We start from the raw sequence: 21,371 nt of genomic DNA, 5'->3' as shown, positions 1-21,371 counted from the left end.
CAGCCGGGCCCCCGGCAGACCGAGGGGGGGAAGGGGGGGCGCCCCGGCAGACCGAGGGGGGGAGGGGAGACAGAGGGGGAGGGGGGGACTCCCCAGCCGGGCCCCCGGCAGACCGGGGGGGGAAGGGGGGGCGCCCCGGCAGACCGAGGGGGGGGAAGGGGGGCTCCCCAGCCGGGCCCCCGGCAGACCGAGGGGGGGGAGGGAGGGACCTTCTCCCCTTTCCCCTCCGGGGGTGGGCTGCAGGCGCCCTTTAACGAGGGAGCCCCCGCCGTTACCGCCCCCACTCACCGCTCCGGCCGCGGGGGCTGCGCGCAGGGGGAAGGGCCGGGGGGCTCCGGGGTCCCGGAAGCGGCTTGGACGGCGGCTTCCGGTGGGGGCCGGAAGCTCCCACAGCGCGGCCCCGCCCCCGGCCTCGGCTGCGGGGCCGGTTTTAACCCATCGCGCGCCGGAGGCCCGCGAGGCGCTTGAGCGTCCCCGGAGCCCGGGGCCGGGATGCCCGAGACGTCCCCGGGGGGGGGTCGCTGCGTGTCCCCGGGGCCGGGATGCCCCAGACGTCCCAAGGGAGTTGCTTGTGTGCAGGGCTGGCTCTAGGGTTTTTGCTGCCCCAAGCAAAAAAAATTTTTTGGCTGCCTCTGCTTTTTTTTCTTGCCCCCGGCTCCACCCCAGCTCTGCCCCTTCCCAAGTCCTTCCCCAAATCCCCGGCCCTGCCTCCTCCCCCGGGCCTGCCACATTTCTTCTTGGTACAGCACCAGGAATCTGATTTAGATCTCCAGGGCAGCATCTGCCTCCAGACCCATGGTGTGGCTTTAGTGCTTTGAAAAGTGTAAATAAATCAAACCTCTCCATCCCAACTCTGAGAGCTGGGAACAGACTAGTGCCAGAGAAATCATCTTGCTGAAACTAACAGAAAGTGCATGGCATAGCAGGGCTGGATCGATGATGTGGAGAAGAGGAAAACAAGTGGAAGGAAATTCTAGCCCTATTAAAGTCAAAGGGAAAACTGCCATAGACTTTTAATAGGGCCACAACTTCACCCCTAAAGATTTTCTACAGGGCCTGGCTGACTGTAGAGAGCTTGGGGTTGGCCTGTGGAGATGATCTGTGGTATGCTCAAGCTGTATGGCCTGTTAATGAAGAGGCAGTTAAATAGGCCTGGTTTGCAGATCCCATTCCCCGCTCACTGAGTATGGCTGGCAAGGGACTTGACTCATCCCGCACATACAGGCGTAAAGCATGAAGGGTTGTGAACAATTATTCTCCAACATTCTTTATTCAGACTGACAAATTACTAGCAAACAAAGAAGACATCTGTGCCTTCTCCTGGGTTAGATGTACACCCTGTCTCACGGTGTACTACCAGCGTACATACAGCTATCAAAATAAATATTTTCTTATATAAATTATGTAGTTTAAAAGTGTGTTTCACTATGGATTGGATACTTTACATGTATTTACAGAAATCACAAGGCTTTGCTTTATTTGCTTGCTTAGTTTTGTTCTCTAAAAACAAAATTGCTATATTTCAGCTGAGACAATCATCATATTACATCAATGCACCCTCTTCCATCGGTTTTTAAGGCCAGAAGGGACCATTGTGATCACCTAGTCTGACCTGAATAATAACATGCCAGAGAATTCCATTCAGTAATTCCTGCAGACAGCCCAACAACTTGTGGATGAGCTAGGACAGATTGTTTGGAAGGACTTGATTGCAGTCTATGTGTACCCACATATGGAGAAGATATTTGATAGGAAAGGGCCTTTTAATCTAGCAGGCACAATCATAAGAAGATCCAATGGCTGGAAGATGAAGTCAGCAATGCTCAAACAGGATGTAAGACACACATTTTGAACTATGAGCATAATTAACCATTGCAACAGTTTGCAAAGGAATGTGAGAAATTCTCCATGACTTATGTCCTTTAAATTCACATATGGGGGTAACATTTTCAAAAGTGCCTAAGTGATTTAGTAACCTAAATCCCATTTTCAATGATATTATGGGTAAAATTTTCAAAAGTACCCAAGTAATTTAGGATCCCACTCCCCACATATTGAAAATGGGACTTAGGCTCCTAAGTTACACAGGCACTTAGCAAAGTTTTACCAATTGTCTGCTAGATTAAATATCTTCTCATGTAGAGGCCACGGTCAAATCACGATGTGACCTTCTTTTCAATAGGCTAAGTAGATTGAGTTCCTTTAGTCTCACTGAGATTCTTATAGCTCTTTTCTGAACCCTCTTTAATTTTTCACCATCCTTTTTAAAGTGTGGGCACAAGAACTAGACAAAGTATTCTAGGACTGCTCTCCTCATTGCTTTATACCACCTCCCTCTTCCTACTTCAAATTCCCCTACTAATACATCCACATGTTGTGTGATCTCTTTGCCACAGGATTGCACTAGGAGGTCATGTACACAAATCTGTACATCTGTGACCTAAATTTTCCATTTCCATGCTATAATATTATATTCTAATACCTGACAAGTTCTATGCAATGAAATCAAGAGAGCCTTTATTTGAATGCATGCACTCAGCGAGTTGAGACTGATCATTTAACCTTAACTTTGTATTTCCTGATTGTAACATGCTTCCTCAGCAGTGCCCTGCCACAATGGACAATGGGAAACCTGCAAAAAAAAGTTCTTTAACAGAATCACAGTTCTCTGCTCCTCCTGGGTGAGTGTAACATCCCCATAGGGGCAGCACTACTCCACAGAGGGGACAGGCTGCTGGTGCTCCTCAGATCTGTACCAGTGGAAGATAAACAGTCAAACATCCAAAGGCTGGGAAACTGATTGTTGGAACAACAGAGAAAACGAGAGTATAATAAAGTAGTAAAAGAGTAGAAAAACTTGGGGACGGAGCTTTGTGTAGCTTTAAATCAGCAAAATAACCGGCCACATGATGGCATTATAAGGCAAGAAATGAGACACTCTGGTAGGTGTTCTATACAGAAGCCTGACTGAGACTTGTTTCACTCTATTCATCTAAATTCAAAGGGAGAGAGATGCAGAGATGGAGCTAATAGGTGACTATAATGTTAAAACCAGTAGAGAGCTATAATTCCATGCACCTAATGCCACACTACGACACCTCATGCCTATGGGCTGCGCAAATCACTGATGCCAGCTTACGTAACTCATGGTGGTGCGCGTGCACACTCAGCTCATACCTTCACAGCTGATCATCATTCGACCAGCACACTCGCACCATAATTACAACACTTGGCACCTTCATCCTGTACCTGCATACTAGCATCCCTTCAAATTTACCAACCTTCGTAGTCACGGACTTACTTATCACCTTTGCTATTACACACATGGATCACTGCCTCCTGCTCCATTGCAGGGACACATCTCCATACACCGTACCTGGTAAACTGATTCCCATTGACACAGTGCTCTGGCAGTGTAAAGGGTCCTTATCAGTTTCTCCCACTTTAGGCCCCTTTATACTGCCAGAGCACTGTAAAGTGGCCTGAGTATACATGAGAATTCAGACAAGTTACCGCTCACTTACACACCCCACATCTGGTCAAGGGCACGTTCTGCTCAATACTTCATCCAAGAGAGCCAAACTGTGTGGGAGTGGCTAAGGGAAGGCTTCGGCTTAGTATTTACAATACTAGAGGAAACAATTGGTGTTTGTCTAGAGCCTGGTTTTGAAAAGTTGCTTCCAAATTTACATCTGCAATTTTGTGGGGGACAAGAATTGTGAGTGAAATTTTATTGCACTTAAATATTTAGGGAAAAGTTTTCAAAAATGGGCCCTGACTTTTGCTACCGCAAGTTTTGGGTGCCCAGCTTAAAACACCTAAAGTTGAACACTCAAACATCCGATGAAGTGAGCTGTAGCTCATGAAAGCTTACGCTCAAATAAATTGGTTAGTCTCTAAGGTGCCACAAGTCCTCCTTTTCTTTTTGCAAGTACAGACTAACACGGCTGTTACTCTGAAACCACTCAAAAAAATGTTGGCTTTAGCTATGTGGCTGCACGCAGGTAGTTAGAATCACTGTGCTGAGATGAGGCCACAATTATCTGGGCCTGCAATGTCAGAGGCCAGCTTTAGACTCTCTTAAAAAGGAGGACTTAGTCTGTTATTTTGGCTCAGATGAGCACTGTATTCTCTCAAACGTGAGAGATGGCAGCATTTAAGTAGTTTTGACTTAACTACCTAGGTGAGGGTAGCTGCAAATTTAGTCAATAGAAGCACCGGACTGATTTTCACTGAATCATTCAATAGTTCATAAATGGTAACTTTTTCCTTTTTTCCTTTCTAAGGCAAATAAGGGAAGTCTTTTCAATTGTTTAACTGCATTCCTCTAAACCAGAACACTGCACACCCTTAGACACCTGGGCAGACTTAGTTACGTTTGTATCATTGGCCTTATTCAGTGAATTAACTGCTCGAATTAGACCCAATTTTTGCCTTATTGAATGGTCCAGATTGATTGTGGACTTTAGAAAGGTGTTGGCCTCCTGTACTGTGAAAGGAAAATCATGAGACAAAAAATTCTCAAAGAGTTCTGGGTCCCCATCCAAGGCCAGGATATTCTCGAGGACTTTGTGCATGGAGTACAGCTCTTTACAGTTTTCCACGAAGATTCCCCATAGGGACTGGTACCTGAACTCCTCCTCCATTGGTCGAATCTGCTGCCTGTCCTGAAGGCACTGCAGCACCCAACTCAAGCGGCATGGCCATTGATTAGCCATGACCACCCATGCAGCCACGGACCTTGCAGACATTGTGTGTCTCATAACGTTCTGCTGGAGCATGAGTCTGATGGTGATGGGAATTGTGTTGACTATCCTTTTCATTTGGATAATGCTGTCTGGAATGTATGCATAGAGACAATCAGTCTCATTGTGCAGAGCATGAAATGCTTCATGAATATACCTCATAGCATGAGCATCGATTTGGCTTTGGTCCATTTCACTGGACATCTCCATATCTTCCAGGTTTATCATTTCCCCCTTTACGTTCTTGACTCCCCTTTCCACGTTTTTTGTGATGATTTTGTACATCAGGTCCTCCCGGCTCTGGACAGCATCCTGCAATTGCTGGATTTTGGACTTTGTGCCCATCTCTGGCATTGAAAAAGGCAAAGTCACCGTGCGGTTCAGGAACAGGTACCCATTGTCAGCCATTCCTTTCATGCAGCTGGTTTGTTCCAAACACGATGCAATGATGCTGGGATCTATCACCAGGATGAAAATGAATGGGGCGTTCGTGTCCGAGAGCAAAGTGTTTATTGCATTCAAAACCCCAACGACCCTCTCTGGGTAGCACATATCCAGACTGGTGATCTCCAGCACTATGCGCAGCCGCCGTCTCTGATAGATCTCCATGTAATACACAAAGCTGGTCAGCATCTCAATTTCCTTCTTCACTTGGCTCATGAAGCCTAGGTGGCTGCTAAACTTCTCGCTGTTTGTCATCTTCTCAATTTTCTGCTTCTGGCTGATAACCACGTTCTTAACCACAGAGATAACAGTCACTAATATTCCTGATCCAGACAGGGTGGTGGTAGTACTACCAATGACCTTTAACGCCCTGCTGTCTTTTAGTCCTGGTACAAAGATTGCCACTGAGAGCAGACTTATGCCTGCCACTAGGACAAACACGAGGCCTCCTAGTGTAAGGCAGGTCCGCCTGTTGAGAAGCCATTCGTCTTGGCTAAAGCCAGAGGCATATCTGGGCCTTTTCCCCATCACGTGGTAAAAGCTCAAAGGCAGGGCACCAAAGTGCTTGCGGATGCTTTGACAGAGCGTGGTGACCAGCCCTGCCCACAGCTTGTCGCTGCCAGCATATTGCCAAGCACTAAACCTGATGAAGATGAACTGAATGTTCTCCCTCCTCAGGTGGACCTCAGTGATCACAGGCTGGTAGAAGACCAGATACCACAGGAGAAGAAAATAGCCCCAACCTTCAGGTCTTCTTGGCTTTAGTTGTGATTTTCTCAGCTCCTCTTCTTCTCTCTGAAGGGATTCTTTGAGCATGCAGGCTGGAGAAGCAGAAAAAACAACTGGTTACCCTGCTGTATGGTACTGTGTCTCATTAAGGGGAGGTGGGGAGGCCCTACCAAACAGGTCATGTGGCCCGGATTTGTTGTCTTGCTGGGTATCTGAAATAAATTGTTTAATAGGGTGCCATAGGGATCTGTGCTAGCTTTGGTCTTACTTAATTTAACATCTTCATTAATGATCTGAAGAAAGGGGGCATATTAGAAAAAATGGCAGATGATTTTAAACAGGGAGGTGCTGCAAACTTGGAGGCCAGAGAAATAACATGAAAGGAGCTAGGGCGATTTGGAGAAGAGTCAGAAAAAATAAAATGGATTCAGCTTGAAAGATGCAGCCAGTGCATCCCAGGGAAATTATCCCAAACACACATACTGCAAGGGTGACAAGGAAGGTTGGTGTGTGGCAGTGGGCAGCAAATTAGACAGGAGCTTGAAATGTTATAAGGCAGTAGAAGAGACCATTGCAATGTGGTGGGCAGCATACACAAAGAATCACACTGCAGAGCAGGGGGACATGGCTTTGATGCAACTGTCCCTGGGACATTGTGTTCAGTTCACAGGTGTGCAAAGTAGCTGAATTAACTTTGCTGCTGGAATCTTAACTGTGGTGTTTCCTGACCTTTTGGAGTTTTAATGGAGGCTTTTTAAAAATATTTAACTTCCTTGTTTTGCTTTTGAGGAAATTGCATGTAATATGTGAGGTCCTGGGGTCTTGGACTCCAGTGAGTATTTGTCTGAGTGAAAATTGAAAGAACTGAAGTCTCCAGGATCTGGGTCCCAGCATAGTATTTCCATGGCTCCATATAGCTCTGAAATGTGCATTTTATTCAGGTGAGAAAGGTGGGATGAGCTCCTGTCTTTGCTGCTGAAATGTGATGTCTTTGGGGACAGATTGCTGGAAGGCAGCTGCCCAAGTAGTTTCCATGGGGATCCTGGCAGTAAAGAAGGCAGAACACAGTTTGTTTATAGAAATGAAAACAGAGACTTTGCAGAATATAGTAGGTTGAAACAAAAATCACTGAAAAACCCAGAAAGACTGGGGGCTGTGATTGTCACCTGACTCCGATAACAGGGTGTTTAGGGGACTGTTAGTTATGTATTACAATCCTCCCCATGCGAAGTGTCCGAGTAACCTCCTTTCTCTGTTCGGCCCCCTTGCCAGAGACTGCAGCATCCCTGAACCTTTCTAACTGGGCAGGAAGAACATACGTTGTGGCGGCACAAACCCAACCATGCCAGCTCACTAGCTGTCTGTGTATGGGAGCACGAAGGGGCATACAAATATTTAGTATATCTGGCACGTAAATACTTTGCAAGCCGGCTACACCAGTGCTGTATGAATGCCTGTTCTCACTTTCAGGTGACATTGTAAATAAGAATCATAGGCCTTGTCTACACTTGCAAGTTGGAGTGCATTAAATCAGTCCTCGGTGCCCTGACTCATGAGGTGTCCACACTGGCAAGGCACGTAGAGCACCTGGACTCCGCGGCTGGAGAGCCCTTGGTAATCCACCTCCACAAGAAGCATAGAGCTTTCTGCGCTCCAGTGTGGACGCCCTGGTCTATTAATGCACTCTGATCGGCCTCCAGGAAGTGTCCTACAATGTCTGTTCTAGCCACTCTGGTCATCACTTTGAAGTCTACTGCCCTGCCCTCAGATGACCAACCATCAGACCCGCCCTTTAAATTCTCTGGGAATTTTGAAAGTCCCCTTCCTGTTTGCTCAGCAAGGCGTGGAGTGCTGTCAGCGCATCTTTCCAGGTGACCATGCCTCCACGCGCCAGGCGATCCCCAGCGTGGAGCTATGGCGAGGTGCTGGACCTCACCAGTGTTTGGGGGGAGGAAGCTGTCCAGTCCCAGCTGCACTTCAGCCATAGGAATTACAATACCAATGGGCAGTTATCAAGGGCCATGATAGAAGGGGGCCATGACCAGGATGCAGTGCAGGGTTAAAGGGAAGGAGCTGCAGAACGCCTACCACAAAGCTGTCCCCACGACCTGCCAGTTCTACAAAGAGCTGGACGAGATACTTGGGGGTGATCCCACCTCCACTCCGAAGAGCACCATGGACACTTCAGAGGCCGTGGCAGCCCAGAATGCAACAAGGCAGAAGGAGGAAAGCGGGAGCGAGGGTGCAGAGGAGGACGGGGGCCAGGAGCCAGAGGACAGCTCGGCATCCATAGATGCATGCAGCCAGGAGCTGTTTTCAAGCCAAGAGGAAGGTAGCCAGTCACAGCAGATGGTGCTTGGGGAAGAACAAACAGCAGAGGATGTGCCCGGTAAGCAGCTTTTATTTTGAGAAGGGAGTTGTTGGGTGCGGGCTGTTGGGGCAAGGAGGGTTGCAGAAAGAAGGGTTAGGTCTGCATGCATGCCTAGATGCGGAATAGGGCAGTGGTGTAGTCTCTCACATCGCGGTAATCGGCCTCAGTGATCTCACTGAAGGTCTCATCCAGAAGCTGGGCAATCCGCTTATGCAGGTTCCTTGGCAGAGCTACCGTGCTCCTTGTCCCAGTAAGGCTAACGTATCTGCACCACTGTGCCATGAGGGGGTGGGGGGCACCATCGCTGCACACAGGCAAGCAGAATATGGGCCAGGGCGGAAGCCGCTTTGTTGTAGAAGACCCTCCCTTGCTTCCCAGGTCACCCTCAGCAGTGAGATATCTTCCAGGACGAACCCAGCCTGTGGAAAATGTGGGGACAGTGTTGAGTATAGGGGCCCCCTGCAGCTGTTGGCTCTCCCCAAGGCACAGGACCCCAGAAGACAGTATGGCCCTGGATCAATCAGTCCCCCCTGTCCCTGTGGTTACTCACCATTTCGGGGCTCTTGTGGGTTATGTGTGCTCACTTTGGGATGGGCAAATTATGCTGTTGTGTGCACTGTGCTTGTCTTTACGTTCAGCCAAATCATTGCTCTGACTAGTGTGACCAATGCTGCCTCTCTTAAATGTTGCAGATGCAACCTTGAGATCCCAGCCGTCCTTGTTATCAACGGCTGAATGGCTGCGCAGCCTCAGGGAGCGGCCACTAAGAAGCAAGGACCTTCTGCATGAAGTCATTACTGAAAATCAAAAAGTACAGGAGTGGCGGGAGACCAAAAGGAGGGTCCGCCAGGACAATGCGGATCGCTGGCAACAAACCACAGAGCGGCTCTTAAGCATTACGGAGCGCCAAGTGGACTCAATGCAGGCGCTCATAGCACTGTGAACAGAGCAGATCCGCGCCCCCCCCCCACATCCCTTACCCCAAAACTCTTTCCCTTACGCCCCCATGTCACCTCCAACCCATTTTCCCCAACATCCGGTTTCTTATCGCCACCAGCTGCCTCCAACACCTGTAGCTTCACCACCCAGCCCTGAAAACTAGGACCCTGAGCCACTGCACTCAACCCCCATCACCATGCATTTTAGCCAGCCTGAAGAGCAGCACTCATTGCACAGCACTCCAGACAGGAAGGCTGAGTATGATAACAGGATATACACAAATCTGTGACTCTTCCGTTCCCCACCCCGCCCCCTTCTCTCCTCCCACATAGCACAGATGTGTCAGGCCATGTGTGTTTCTCCAGCAGTTGTGTTTCTTTTCAATAAATGAATTATTTTGGTTTTGGATACATTCTTCATTAAGTAAAAGATAGCACAGCCCAGGAAAGCAACAGGTGCTGCTAGTCAGTGTATCGTACGTAGCAAACACAGATGCCTACTAGCATTGGAACCACGGCACTTCACTCCCGTGCAGGGCACCAAACATTACTGGTGGCTTTCAGCATTGAATTGCTCCCTCAAGGCATCCCTAATCCTTACCGCCCTGTGGTGGGCCCTTCTAATAGCCCTGGTCTCTGGCTGTTCAAATTCAGCCTCCAGGTGTTGAACCTCAGCGGTCCATGCCTGAGTGAAGCTTTCACCCTTCCCTTCACATATGTTATGAGGGGTACAGCACGTGGCTATAACCGTAGGGAATGTTGTCATTGGCCAGGTCCAGCTTCCCATACAGACAGCGCCAGTGGGCCTTTAAATGGCCAAAAGCACACCCAACAGTCATTCTGCACCGACTCAGCCTGTTGTTGAACCACTCCTTGCTGCTGTCAAGGCTCCCTATGTAGGGTTTCATAAGCCATGGCATTAAAGGGTAGGCGGGGTCTCCAAGGATCACAATGGGCATTTCCACTTCCCCTATGGTGATTTTTTGATCCGGGAAGAAATTCCTGGCTTGCAGCTTCCTAAACACGCCTGTGTTCTGAAAGATGTGTGCGCCATGCACCTTTCCAGACCAGCCTACGTTAATGTCCGTGAAACACCCACGGTGATCCACAAGCGCCTGGAGAACTGTCAAGAAATGCTCCTTCCGATTTATGTACTCAGAGGCTAGGTGGTCTGGTGACAAAATTGGAATATGCGTGCCATCCATTGCCCCTCTGCAGTTAGGGAAACCCATTTGTGCAAAGCCATCCACAATGTCACACATGTTGCTCAGAGTCACGGTTCTTCTGAGCAAGATGCGATTAATGGTCCTGCACACTTGCATCAACACGATTCCAGCGGTAGACTTGCCCACTCCAAACTGGTTAGCAACCGATCGGTAGCTGGAGTAGCTAGCTTCCAGATTGCGATTGCCATGCACTTCTCCACCGGCAGGGTGGGGGTGAGCTCAGCACACAGTCCCATAAAAGTGGCTTTCCTCATCCGAAAGTTCTGTAGCCACTGCTCGTCATCCCAGACTTGCGTGACGATGTGATTCCCACCACTCAGTGCTTGTTTCCCAAGCCCAGAAGCGGCGTTCCATGGCGGTGAGCATGTCCATGAATGCCACAAGCCATCTCGTGTCGTATGCATTCTGCGAGTTGACATCATCTTTGGACGCCTCACTATCACTTTGGAGCTTAAGGATTAACTCAACTGCAATTCATGACATGCTGGCGAGACCGATCAGCATGTTCCTCAGCAGTTCGGGATCCATTCCCGCAGACCGAAAGGGAAGACAGAGTGCGCCATACAAACGCCGTTGAAAGATGGCGCCAAACGTGGACGGAAGCACAGGGATTGCTGGGATGCAAAGCGATGCATCATGGGACATTGGGACAGGAGCCAGGATGCCCTCCATCCCCCTTCCCACAAGCCTCAGCGCCAGAATGGGAAGAGGTGCTCTCTAAAAAAGCGGCCCATAATGCACCACTCCGAATGCCGCTGCAAATGCTGCAAATGTGGCCACGTCACTGAGCTTGCAGCTGACAGAGTGAACATACGGAAGCGCTTTCCCTGCTGCTGTCTCTGAAGGCTGGTTTAACTCCCAGCACTCTACATCTGCAAATGTAAACAAGGCCATAGAAGATTAGGGTTGGAAGAGACCTCAGGAGGTATCTAGTCCAACCCCCTGCTCAAAGCAGGACCAACACCAACTAAATCATCCCAGCCAGGGCTTTGCCAAGCCAGGCCTTAAAAACCTCTAAGTATGGAGATTCTACTACCTCCCTAGGTACCCATGCTAGTGCTTCACCACCCTCCTAGTGAAATAGTGTTTCCTAATATCCAACCTCCCCCACTGCAACTTGAGACCATTGCTCTTGTTCTGCCATCTGCCACCACTGAGAACAGCCAAGCTCCATCCTCTTTGGAACCCCCCTTCAGGAAGTTGAAGGCTGCTATCAAATCCCCCCTCACTCTTCTCTTCTGCAGACTAAACAAGACCAGTTCCCTCAGTCTCTCCTCATAAGTCACGTGCCCCAGCCCCCTGATAATTTTCATTGCTCTCCGCTTGACTCTCTCCAATTTGTCCACATCTTTTCTGTAGTGGGGGGCCCAAAACTGGACATAATACTCCAAATGTGGCCTCACCAGTGCTGAATAGAGGGAAATAATCACTTCCCTCGATCTGCTGGCAACGCTCCTACTAACGCAGCCCAATATGCCATTAGTCTTCTTGGCAACAAGGGCATATGGCTGACACATATCCAGCTTCTTGTCCACTGTAATCCCCAGGTCCTTTTCTGCGGAACTGCAGCTTAGTCAGTCGGTCCCCAGCCTGTAGCGGTGCCTGAGATTCTTCCATCCTAAGTGCAGGACTCTTGAACTGGTCTTTGTTGAACCTCATCAGATTTCTTTTCGCCCAATCCTCCAATTTCTCTCGGTCACTTGAATCCTATCCCTACCCTCCATCATATCTACCTTTCCCCACAGCTTAGTGTCATCTGCGAACTTGCTGAGGGTGCAATCCATCCCATCAGCCGGATCATTAATAAAGATGTTGAACAAAACCGGCCCCAGAACCAACCCCTGGGGTACTCTGCTTGATACCAGCTGCTAACTAGACATCGAGCCGTTGATCACTACCCGTGGAGCCCGACAATCTAGCCAGCTTTCTATCCACATTATAGTCCATTCATCCAATCCATACTTTTTTAATTTGCTGGCAAGAATACTGTAGGAGACCATATCAAAAGGTTTGCTAAAGTCAAGATATATCATGTCCACTGCTTTCCCCATATCCACAGAGCCAGTTATCTCATCATAGAAGGCAATAAGGTTGGTCAGGCATGACTTGCCCTTAGTGAATCCATGTTGACTGTTCCTGATCACCTTTCTCTCCTCCAAACGCTTCAAAATGGTGGAAGTGGGCAGCATTATCTCTAAAGTTTCACACTGTTTTGTTTTTGAGTGTGGTTATGTAAAAAAAATTCCTACATTTATAAGTTGTACTTTCACGATAAAGAGATTACACTAGAGTACTTGCATGAGGTGAATTGGAAAATACTTCTTTTGTTTCTCTTTTTTACAGTGCAAATATTTGTAATAACAAATATAATATAAAGTGAGCACTGTGCACTTTGCATTCTGTGTTGTAATTGAAACCAATATATTTGAAAATATAGAAAAACATCCAAAATATTTATAATAAATTCAAATTCGTATTCTATTATTAAGTGTGATTAAAACTACAATTAATTGCAACTATTTTTTAATCTAGTTAATTTGCTTTGCATTAATTGCTGGCCTTAACTGCAATTAATTGACAGTCCTACTAAATGTCTTTAAAAATTTGGGCCTAGCAACCTATCTGCATGTTTAGGTGCCTAAATAGCTTTGGAAATCTGGCCCTAAGTGACTGAGGAGCCTAAGTCCCATTTTGAAAGGTGACTTGGTAGCTGATTAAAAGTGTTTATATTGGTAGTGTGTATTTTGGCAAAAATAAGCTATAACTAATAAAGAAACTGATACAGAAAAATCAGCAATACCTCCTTTAGGAATGGATGTAACTATATTGATACTTCCCTCAGCACGGCTTCAGTTACACTGATATAAAATTATAACTTTTGTTTACTGAAATAAGTTTTACCATTATGGACACTTTCAAAACCAATGTACACTGGAACACCAGAGTTACAAACTGAGCAGTCAACCACATACCTCAGCTGGAACCAGAAGTATGCAGTATTGTGTTTCATTTGTCTGGTGAAGCCATCGTGCCCAGGGCAACAGCACCTTTGTGCCCAGAGTCCCAGTCAACGTTCCCTCTAATTTTTGACAGGCCGTGTGCACAAAAAATTTCTTCTGTGCAAATTGCTGGTGTTTCGCTGTGTGTGCGGGGTTGGGGATCTGTGGGCGTGCGCACACACACAGAGCTTCGAGGGAACAGTGGTCCCAGGACAGTACAAGTATATCAGAGCGATAAATGCCGGGGAGGGAGAGGAATTCTTTAAGCTCAGTACCAATGTGGACACAAGAACAAATGGATATAAACTGGCCATCGGGAAGTTTAGACTTGAAATTAGACGAAGGTTTCTAACCATCAGAGGAGTGAAGTTCTGGAACAGCCTTCCAAGGGAAGCAGTGGGGGCAAAAGACCTATCTGGCTTCAAGATTAAACTCAATAAGTTTGTGGAGGAGATGGTATGATGGGATAACATGATTCTGGCAATTAATTGATCTTTAACTATTCATGGTAAATAGGCCCAATGGCCTGTGATGGGATGTTAGATGGGGTGGGACTGGAGTTACTACAGAGGATTCTTTCCTGGGTATCTGGCTGGTGAATCTTGCCCACATGCTCAGGGTTCAGCTGATCGCCATATCTGGGGTCGGGAAGGAATTTTCCTCCAGGGCAGATTGGAAGAGGCCCTGGGGTTTTTTCGCCTTCCTCTGTTGCATGGGGCACGGGTCACTTGCTGGAGGATTCTCTGCACCTTGACGTCTTTAAACCATGATTTGAGGACTTCAATAGCTCAGACACAGGTGAGAGGTTTATTGCAGGAGTGGCTGGGTGAGATTCTGTGGCCTGCGTTGTGCAGGAGGTCAGACTAGATGATCATAATGGTCCCTTCTGACCTTAATATCTATGAACCTATGAATCCTCGCTCCGACGCGCAGCATGCCTACGTTCTGGGGAACCCCCTGAGGACAGGGGCCTGTAGAGCCCCTTGCTGGGAACACTCACTGCCCTTGCCTTGGAGCACGCTACCAGACACCGAGGAGCTGACCTCCCATAGCATGCGGGGATCAGGTACAGGTCACAGGCTGCAGCACACAATGACCTGTTCACTACCAGGCTAGGCGGGAGTACACTGGTGTTCCTCTCTCGCTCTCTCCCAGCAGCCTGTCTCGTGCCAGCCTACCATGTTCCACCCAGTGCCCCCTAGGTATTCTAGCAGGTCTGAAAGCACCAGTTCTCCTGCGGGGAAACCCCAAAGCATCCCTGAGCCCACCTGTAATTTTATCAAGCAGCGAATTAAAACGGCTCCCGACGGGACAGTAGAAGCCGATGGTGACGGGTGTAGCGGTGTGCAGCAGTGTCTTGGAGAGGCAGCAGCAGTAAATATCATCTTCAGTCAGAAAATCTGGGGAAGAGGAGGCATCCATAAACACAGAGAAATAAACATACCTGCTGCCCCTCCTCCCCCCCATCTGTTTGGCTGTTTGCATTGTAATCAGGGAGTGGCTGGGCTGGACAGGATGTGTGAGAGCCCTTGGGAATGCACAGGGCCAGTAGCTGTGACCCTGTTCTCAGTCTCTTTATTAGCATCAGAGGCTCCACGCAGCAAATTTTTTTCCAGGGACACATTTTACTCTTTCTTCAGAGCAACAAATGTTTTTAGCTCATCCTTCAGGGATCCTCAGCTCAGCACCTGCTAACCAGCCAAGGGGCCCATTCTCAGTGCCCAAGCAGTGCAATGGGAGCAGAAGCCTTCAGTAACTCCCCAGCTTGTACAGCTGTCTCCTACACCTCCCTCCCTGGAACCCCCTAGTGCAGAAGGCATGTCAGTAGCCAGGAGGGGCAGGCAGGGAGAGTGGCAGGAGCACAAAGTGCCAGGGCAATCCCCACATGGCGTAAAGTCCCTAGGGAGCCATGACCAGTGGGCTGCACTAAAATGGGCCTGGACCGAGGATCAGGGAGCTGGCTCCTTGACTGCTCCCACTGCTGCTGTACCCAATATAAGCTGGATGCAGAAGAGAATCTGGCCCTGTGGGCGGGGGGGGGGGGGGAATCCTCCCCACCAGGCCACACACAGGCAATGGCTGTGCAGCAGCTCTGCAGAGTTTGCTTAAATCCAGAAGCTATGCTACTGCCCTGGGCCTCAGAGCTATGAATTTAGCAGGTGTGTTGTTCTTAGGGAGCCTTGTTTGCTTTCTGGGATAGAGTGAACTTTGGAGCTGATCCCTGCATAGGCAGACAGGCTGGGTACAGAGATCTTTGTTTGCACAGCATTTACTACGGTTATGAAAGTCTATAAATGAACATCAGTTGTAATGAACACCTTGATCTTGATCGCCACTCACCACAGATAGGGAAAGGACTTTGAACAGACTTTTGATTCTTTTCTACAATCTACAGAAACTATATGAGTTATGCATCTGTTGTGTATCTGCCAGAATTCTCCCATGAATGTGGGAGAAGAAATCTGTGTTGTTTTAATATGCAGTTCCACTCTAAAGAGTGACTCTCTTAAATGGCCCCTTCTTAGCTGATCTGCTCCTTGGGCTGCATTTTCTGTTCCTGTTTGGCACAGAAGTGAGTATACTACCCTGCGCCCTGATGTAGGTTAAAGCAGCCTGGGGGCTGCTCCAATCTATGCCAGCTGGCTATAGTCCCTGTGCGACCATATAGAAGCTGAGAATAACTGCAGGGAAGCACAGCCCTGGCCATGCACCCTCTTCACTCTGTGCCCAAGAGGGGTGGCTCAGTGACAGGCTATGCTGGCTGCTTGTCTGCTGAGAGCTCCCTCATGTCTGGGGAATTCTCAGGTGGGCAGATCCAAATGTTTCCTGGATGCTTTGCTTTGTAACTGAGAATCTGGCCCCTTGTGGTTATCAGTCAGCTGCACACTTCAGTAACTCATACTTCTTTATTGTTTTTACCAGTCAGCATCTCCAAGCAAACACAGCTTAAAGGAGACAGTGGGATTCTTCTCCTTGTGCGTCATCAAGAGACTTGAGCACTAAATCTGAACAGACTACACTTGAGCAAACCCACTGACCAGGTGTCACTTGGGGAGAAGGAAAGTGCCCTGATAGATTGTCAGATCCAAGGCTGGCACATTGGATCTAGAGCCTGAGAACTGGGCTGACCCGGCTGGAGCGGAAGACTTCTGCCCTCTCCCCGCAAGAGCTTCTGCCACTGCTCTGAGCTTCCTCCACCAGTGTCTCCAGCCAGGGCAGCCCGGGCTCAGGGCTTCTGCCCACTGCTGCCCAAGCCAGAGCTCAGGGCAGCCCAGGCTCGGGGCTTCCACATGTGCACACACACCCCAGCCAGGGCTTGGGGCAGTCTGAGCTGAGGCTTCCGCCCTGGGGCTTTTTCTGGGGCTGGGGCACCCATTTTTCCAGGGGACCCACCCAGAGTGGCCGGGGACCCCTGCCTTCATCTGTCACTGGCCTGGACTAGCAGCTAGGAGCCTCCAGCTGGGGCTCTCCTAGCAGCATAGGGAAGATCCTACTACCCACCTCCACCTCTGGGATCCTACCTTAACTGCAGGAGGTTCAGAGGCTGCTGCCTAGGCAGCACAGAAGTGAGGGTGGCAATCTTGGGACTCCCCCGCACAACCACTCTGCAACACCCCCCCACCCACACACACACAATCCTGTTTTGGGTCGGGACCCCCATAGTTACAACAGGGTGAAATTTCAGATGTAAACATCTGAAACTGTGAAATTGATCAATTAAAAAACCCTCTGGCCATGACTATGGTGGGGCCCTATTTACATGTTAACCCTGTAATGCTACTTATTGCTCCGTCAGCCCCGCCCAGCTCACAGGCTTTTCCTTTATATATGTGTCCATTACTGATTAGGGACTAAAGGCAGCTATTGAACTAATTGCCAGGATTGTTCTTTTCCCCAGTCCTCTGCCTACCTGGAAAATCTTTGTGCTTACCCACTGGACGAGGAGCAGCTACTAGATCAGTGGTTCCCAAACTTGTTCCGCCACTCGTGCAGGGAAAGCCCCTGCCGGGCCGGGCCGGTTTGCTTCCCTGCCGCGTCTGCAGGTTTGGCCGATCGCGGCGGCCGCGGTTCGCTGCTCCGGGCCAATGGGAGCTGCTGGAAGCGGCGCGGGCCGAGGGACGTACTGGCCGCCGCTTCCAGCAGCTCCCATTGGCCTGGAGCAGCGAACCGCGGCCACTGGGAGCTGCCATCAGCCGAACCTGCGGACGCGGCAGGTAAACAAATCGGCCCGGCCCAGCAGGGGCTTTCCCTGCACAAGCGGCAGAACAAGTTTGGGAACCGCTGATCTAGATGAATGTCATACCAATATCATCATCAGGCCAAACATATGGTTACTCTGCTCCCCAGGGCTGGCTGGCAATGTTTCCCATCCTGTTAGCAGGGCGTGATTCGGAGTGCTGTCTTGATGAGTCAACAGGTGGCTTATTACCCCATTTGGAGGGGTCTCTGGAGTGAGGGGATCTGGAGTGTGAGCTGAGGGAGGTCACAGCTGAACCCACAGATATCCTGCTATTAATGTCTTCATTAATAAAACCAAACCCAGGGCGGCTGAAGTTGAGAAAGGCTCTTGCTCACATAAGGTGTCAACGGTGGGGTTTGTGTTCAAAATGTCTCTGCACAAAGGAGGAGGGGGAGAGTGGGTGACATCCGGAAAGGATGATGGAACAGCAGAAACAGCATCATGCCCAGACTCTGCAGCATCAGGTGTCACTACAATTTCCGGACAGACAGCAAGCCCAGGCTGTGACCCAACAGGAACAGGAGAGGCAGTTCCAAGAGCGGCTGTTCTAGAGGTTCATGAACCATTAGTCTCTCACTGCCTCTTTGCTATTGGGAATGGCAGAAACAGACTCAAAACCCTCTATATGTCCCCTAGCCACTAGGGAGGGACAAAGATACACATGGTTTTAGCATGGGTTACATAAGGAGATAATTTGGCCCATTTCACCTGAAAGGCAGGACAGTAAAGATTGTGGGTTCTCATTTTAGAGACATGGGTTCTAGTCTCAGTTCTACCTATCCAACCTATTACTTATGTTATCTGTAAGATGGAGAATGAAATGTTTTCCTTATGGCCAGGAAATGAGGCCCTTTCAATAAGGATTGCACAGTGCATAGAAGTATTAAAAACAGTCACTAGAAGGGCTTGTGGTAAAAGCTCAGGCTTTTAGATCTAGAGATCCTAGCTTCAGTTCCTGCAAATGGCCCAAAGAAGGGTGGCATTACTGCAGATTTAACTATCTTGTCTCTAACCACTGGAACATATTCTGCTGCCACAAGCAAAGCCCAAGAACCCTGGTACCCAACAGCTAGTTCTCCGATCGTGGTGTCACTTTCTCTGGACTGCTCCTTGCAGCCAACAGGACTGTATCACCCACTAAGCTTGAATTAATATGCAATCTAGCTACCATTAACTTGGGTTTGAATAGAGACTGGGAGTGGCTGGGTCATTACACATATTGAATCTATTTTCCCCATGTGAAGTATCCTCGGACCTTCTTGTCAACTGTCTAAATGGGCCATCTTGATTATCACTACAAACATTTTTTTTCTCCTGCTGATAATAGCTCATCTTAACTAATTAGCCTCTTACTCCACCTTTTCATGTTCTCTGTATATATGTGTATATATCTATCTTCTTACTACATGTTCCATTCTATGCATCCGATGAAGTAGGCTGTAGCCCATGAAAGCTCATGCTCAAATACATTGGTTCGTCTCTAAGGTGCCACAAGTCCTCCTGTTCTTTTTGCGGATACAGACTAACACGGCTGCTACTCTGAAACCTAGCACAGAAGTGTAGGCTGTCTATGCTGTGCAGTTGTGGTTTGAACCTTGATGATAACTCATGAAAGTCTCTGTAAGCTACTGTGAAGGCCTGGGAATAATTCTTAAAATGACTTCATGTTACAAAGTGTATTATTAAGTGGGGAATTTGGATGTTGTGTTAGTGATCAATTTATTGTTGCATTTGTAGTGTCTGTGTTTTGGTTAATGGGAGCTGTCCCTTTAAGAAGAGGACAGGGCAGCTCTGTTACAGGGTTTGTATAATTTGAAGTACTGGGGATGGGTGAGTGTAGGCCCGCCCAAAATTAAAGGTTCTCCCCTTCAATTAAGGGGGAGGAACCGCTGGACCCAGGCATCAATTGAATACGCGGGGGACAATAAAAGAAAAAACAGGAGCGGGGCGAGGTCAGAGGTAAAGAATCAGGGATCCAGAGGGCGACATCGAGCAAATAAAAAGTTGTTCTCCTTTAATGGATGTTTAGTGGCCTCTACATGAGATGTGTTTGGTAGGTTTCAGTTCCACCTCCAAACTCACCACTGGGCTCTGTACCAATTTGCAGACTCAGCAGAGAGGCCAAGAACTGCCGGGGCCATGGGGAGTGATCAACCTTGTGATCCTTAAAGGAAGTACCCCCAGATCAGGGATGGGGCACACTGGGAGGGCCATTTGTGTGGGAAGCTTGCCTTTCTCCTCCCCTGTAGAAAAACCGAGGGTTTCACTCACGAGGACTGCATGAGCACTAAATCCACACAGCTTTCATAAAGCCAGAGTTTATGGTTATGTACAAATTAGTTCATTGACTGATTAGCATACAACGTTGCACATGGAGCTGCACAGAACTTGGCAGCTCTGGGGCTGTAACTCTGCCTTCCCTGTTTTGTCAGTGCCCACAAACCACAGGTGTTCACACCCGCAAACCCCAGGAGGTTCACATGCCCAGATACAGCCTGCAAGGTTCCCAATGAGGGGATGAGATAGCAGAACTCCTGTTGCTTCTTACCCTGGCTACAACCTAAAAATACATTATCCCCCAGGCCTGCTGCTCCCCAGACTCCCCTCCCACCAAAGTAGAGGATGACCGATCATGAACATGGATTCTACAAAACCTCAGAGGGCTTCTTAGTGCCGAATCAGCCAAAATTGTCTCCTAAACTGTCAGCCAAAACAGACTGTAGCTGGGAAACTGAGCACAGAAAGTTTAAACAACTTGGATAAGGTCAAATGGGGAATCAGGCACAGAACTGAAGTGTGCTCCAGAGTGTGGGTGTCTTTAAACAGACCTCAGAAAGATTGTGGTTTAAGTGATTTGCCCAACATCACATAAATAATCTGCAGCAGTACGCCGGGGTTCTGTATCCCCATCCAGTCCCTTCACCACAGAATCATATTTGCAGCCCTTCTCTTCTTCACTGTACACAAGCATTACTTTGATATTCAGTCACAGGTGACTAGCTGATCTAGCCCATGCATTGCAAAAGGCAGTGTGGCTAAGTGGGCTAAGTCTAGGGACTGTCATCCCTGGATTCTAGTCCTAACTCTCCCTCAACTGACCTTGCAAAATCTCTTCTCTGCAAAATCTGGGACTGGTGCTTGCCTTCCTTTGGGAATACAAGATCATATTGGATAAAAGGAATCTTTCTGTTTGCTTCACAGCTAACAGTTGTCAGTAGAAGGACAATCAAACTCACAGTCTCCAAGGCCAGTGGACTTTCCCCAAGGCGAGAGGATATTTTGTAGGTTGCTTGTTGAGCTGGTAACTATGTGGAGTTCAGTGTGGAGCCAGCTCCCAGCCCAAGCCAAAAGTGGTTTGCTCAGCAGAAGTTACCCAAACAACTAGTAACTTTTAATAATGACTGTTTGGAGCTGAGCCTGGTGCGGGCACTAGCTCACCGCAAGGGCAGTCCGGCGATATACGTTTGGATCTTCCCCTCTGTTGTCTCTGAATCCCTCTGCACAATGTGTTGTTAGAAGATGATGAGGTTTGGAGGCCCTGTATCTTGGGAACTCCCTGGTCAAATGACCCTAAATCTGCACCACAAATTTTAGGGCGGCATGGCTATTTTCAAGGCAATCTACCTATGGATGTGGATTTTAGAGCAATTTGAAAAATCAGCTTTAAGCAGAAACCTTG

At 48.6% G+C, this 21,371-nt stretch overlaps 1 protein-coding gene across 1 annotated transcript in view; it reads right to left on the bottom strand.

The window, feature by feature from the left end:
* Positions 1–284: 284 nt before the first annotated feature.
* NKPD1 (NTPase KAP family P-loop domain containing 1) overlaps positions 285–21,371 on the bottom strand; it is a 95,786-nt gene continuing 74,699 nt past the window's right edge. The window contains exons 3-5 of the mRNA XM_073322402.1: positions 14,721–14,852; positions 4,377–6,010; positions 285–521 (exon numbers count right to left, since the gene is read on the bottom strand). Coding sequence (XP_073178503.1) covers positions 285–521; positions 4,377–6,010; positions 14,721–14,852 — 2,003 coding nt within the window. The remainder of the gene's footprint in view (positions 522–4,376; positions 6,011–14,720; positions 14,853–21,371) is intronic.

This window comes from Lepidochelys kempii, chromosome 23, assembly GCF_965140265.1.
Source record: "Lepidochelys kempii isolate rLepKem1 chromosome 23, rLepKem1.hap2, whole genome shotgun sequence".
NCBI classification, from domain to species: domain Eukaryota; kingdom Metazoa; phylum Chordata; order Testudines; family Cheloniidae; genus Lepidochelys; species Lepidochelys kempii.
Note: the sequence above shows the minus strand (reverse complement) of the source record. Positions and strands in the feature narration are given on the sequence as shown.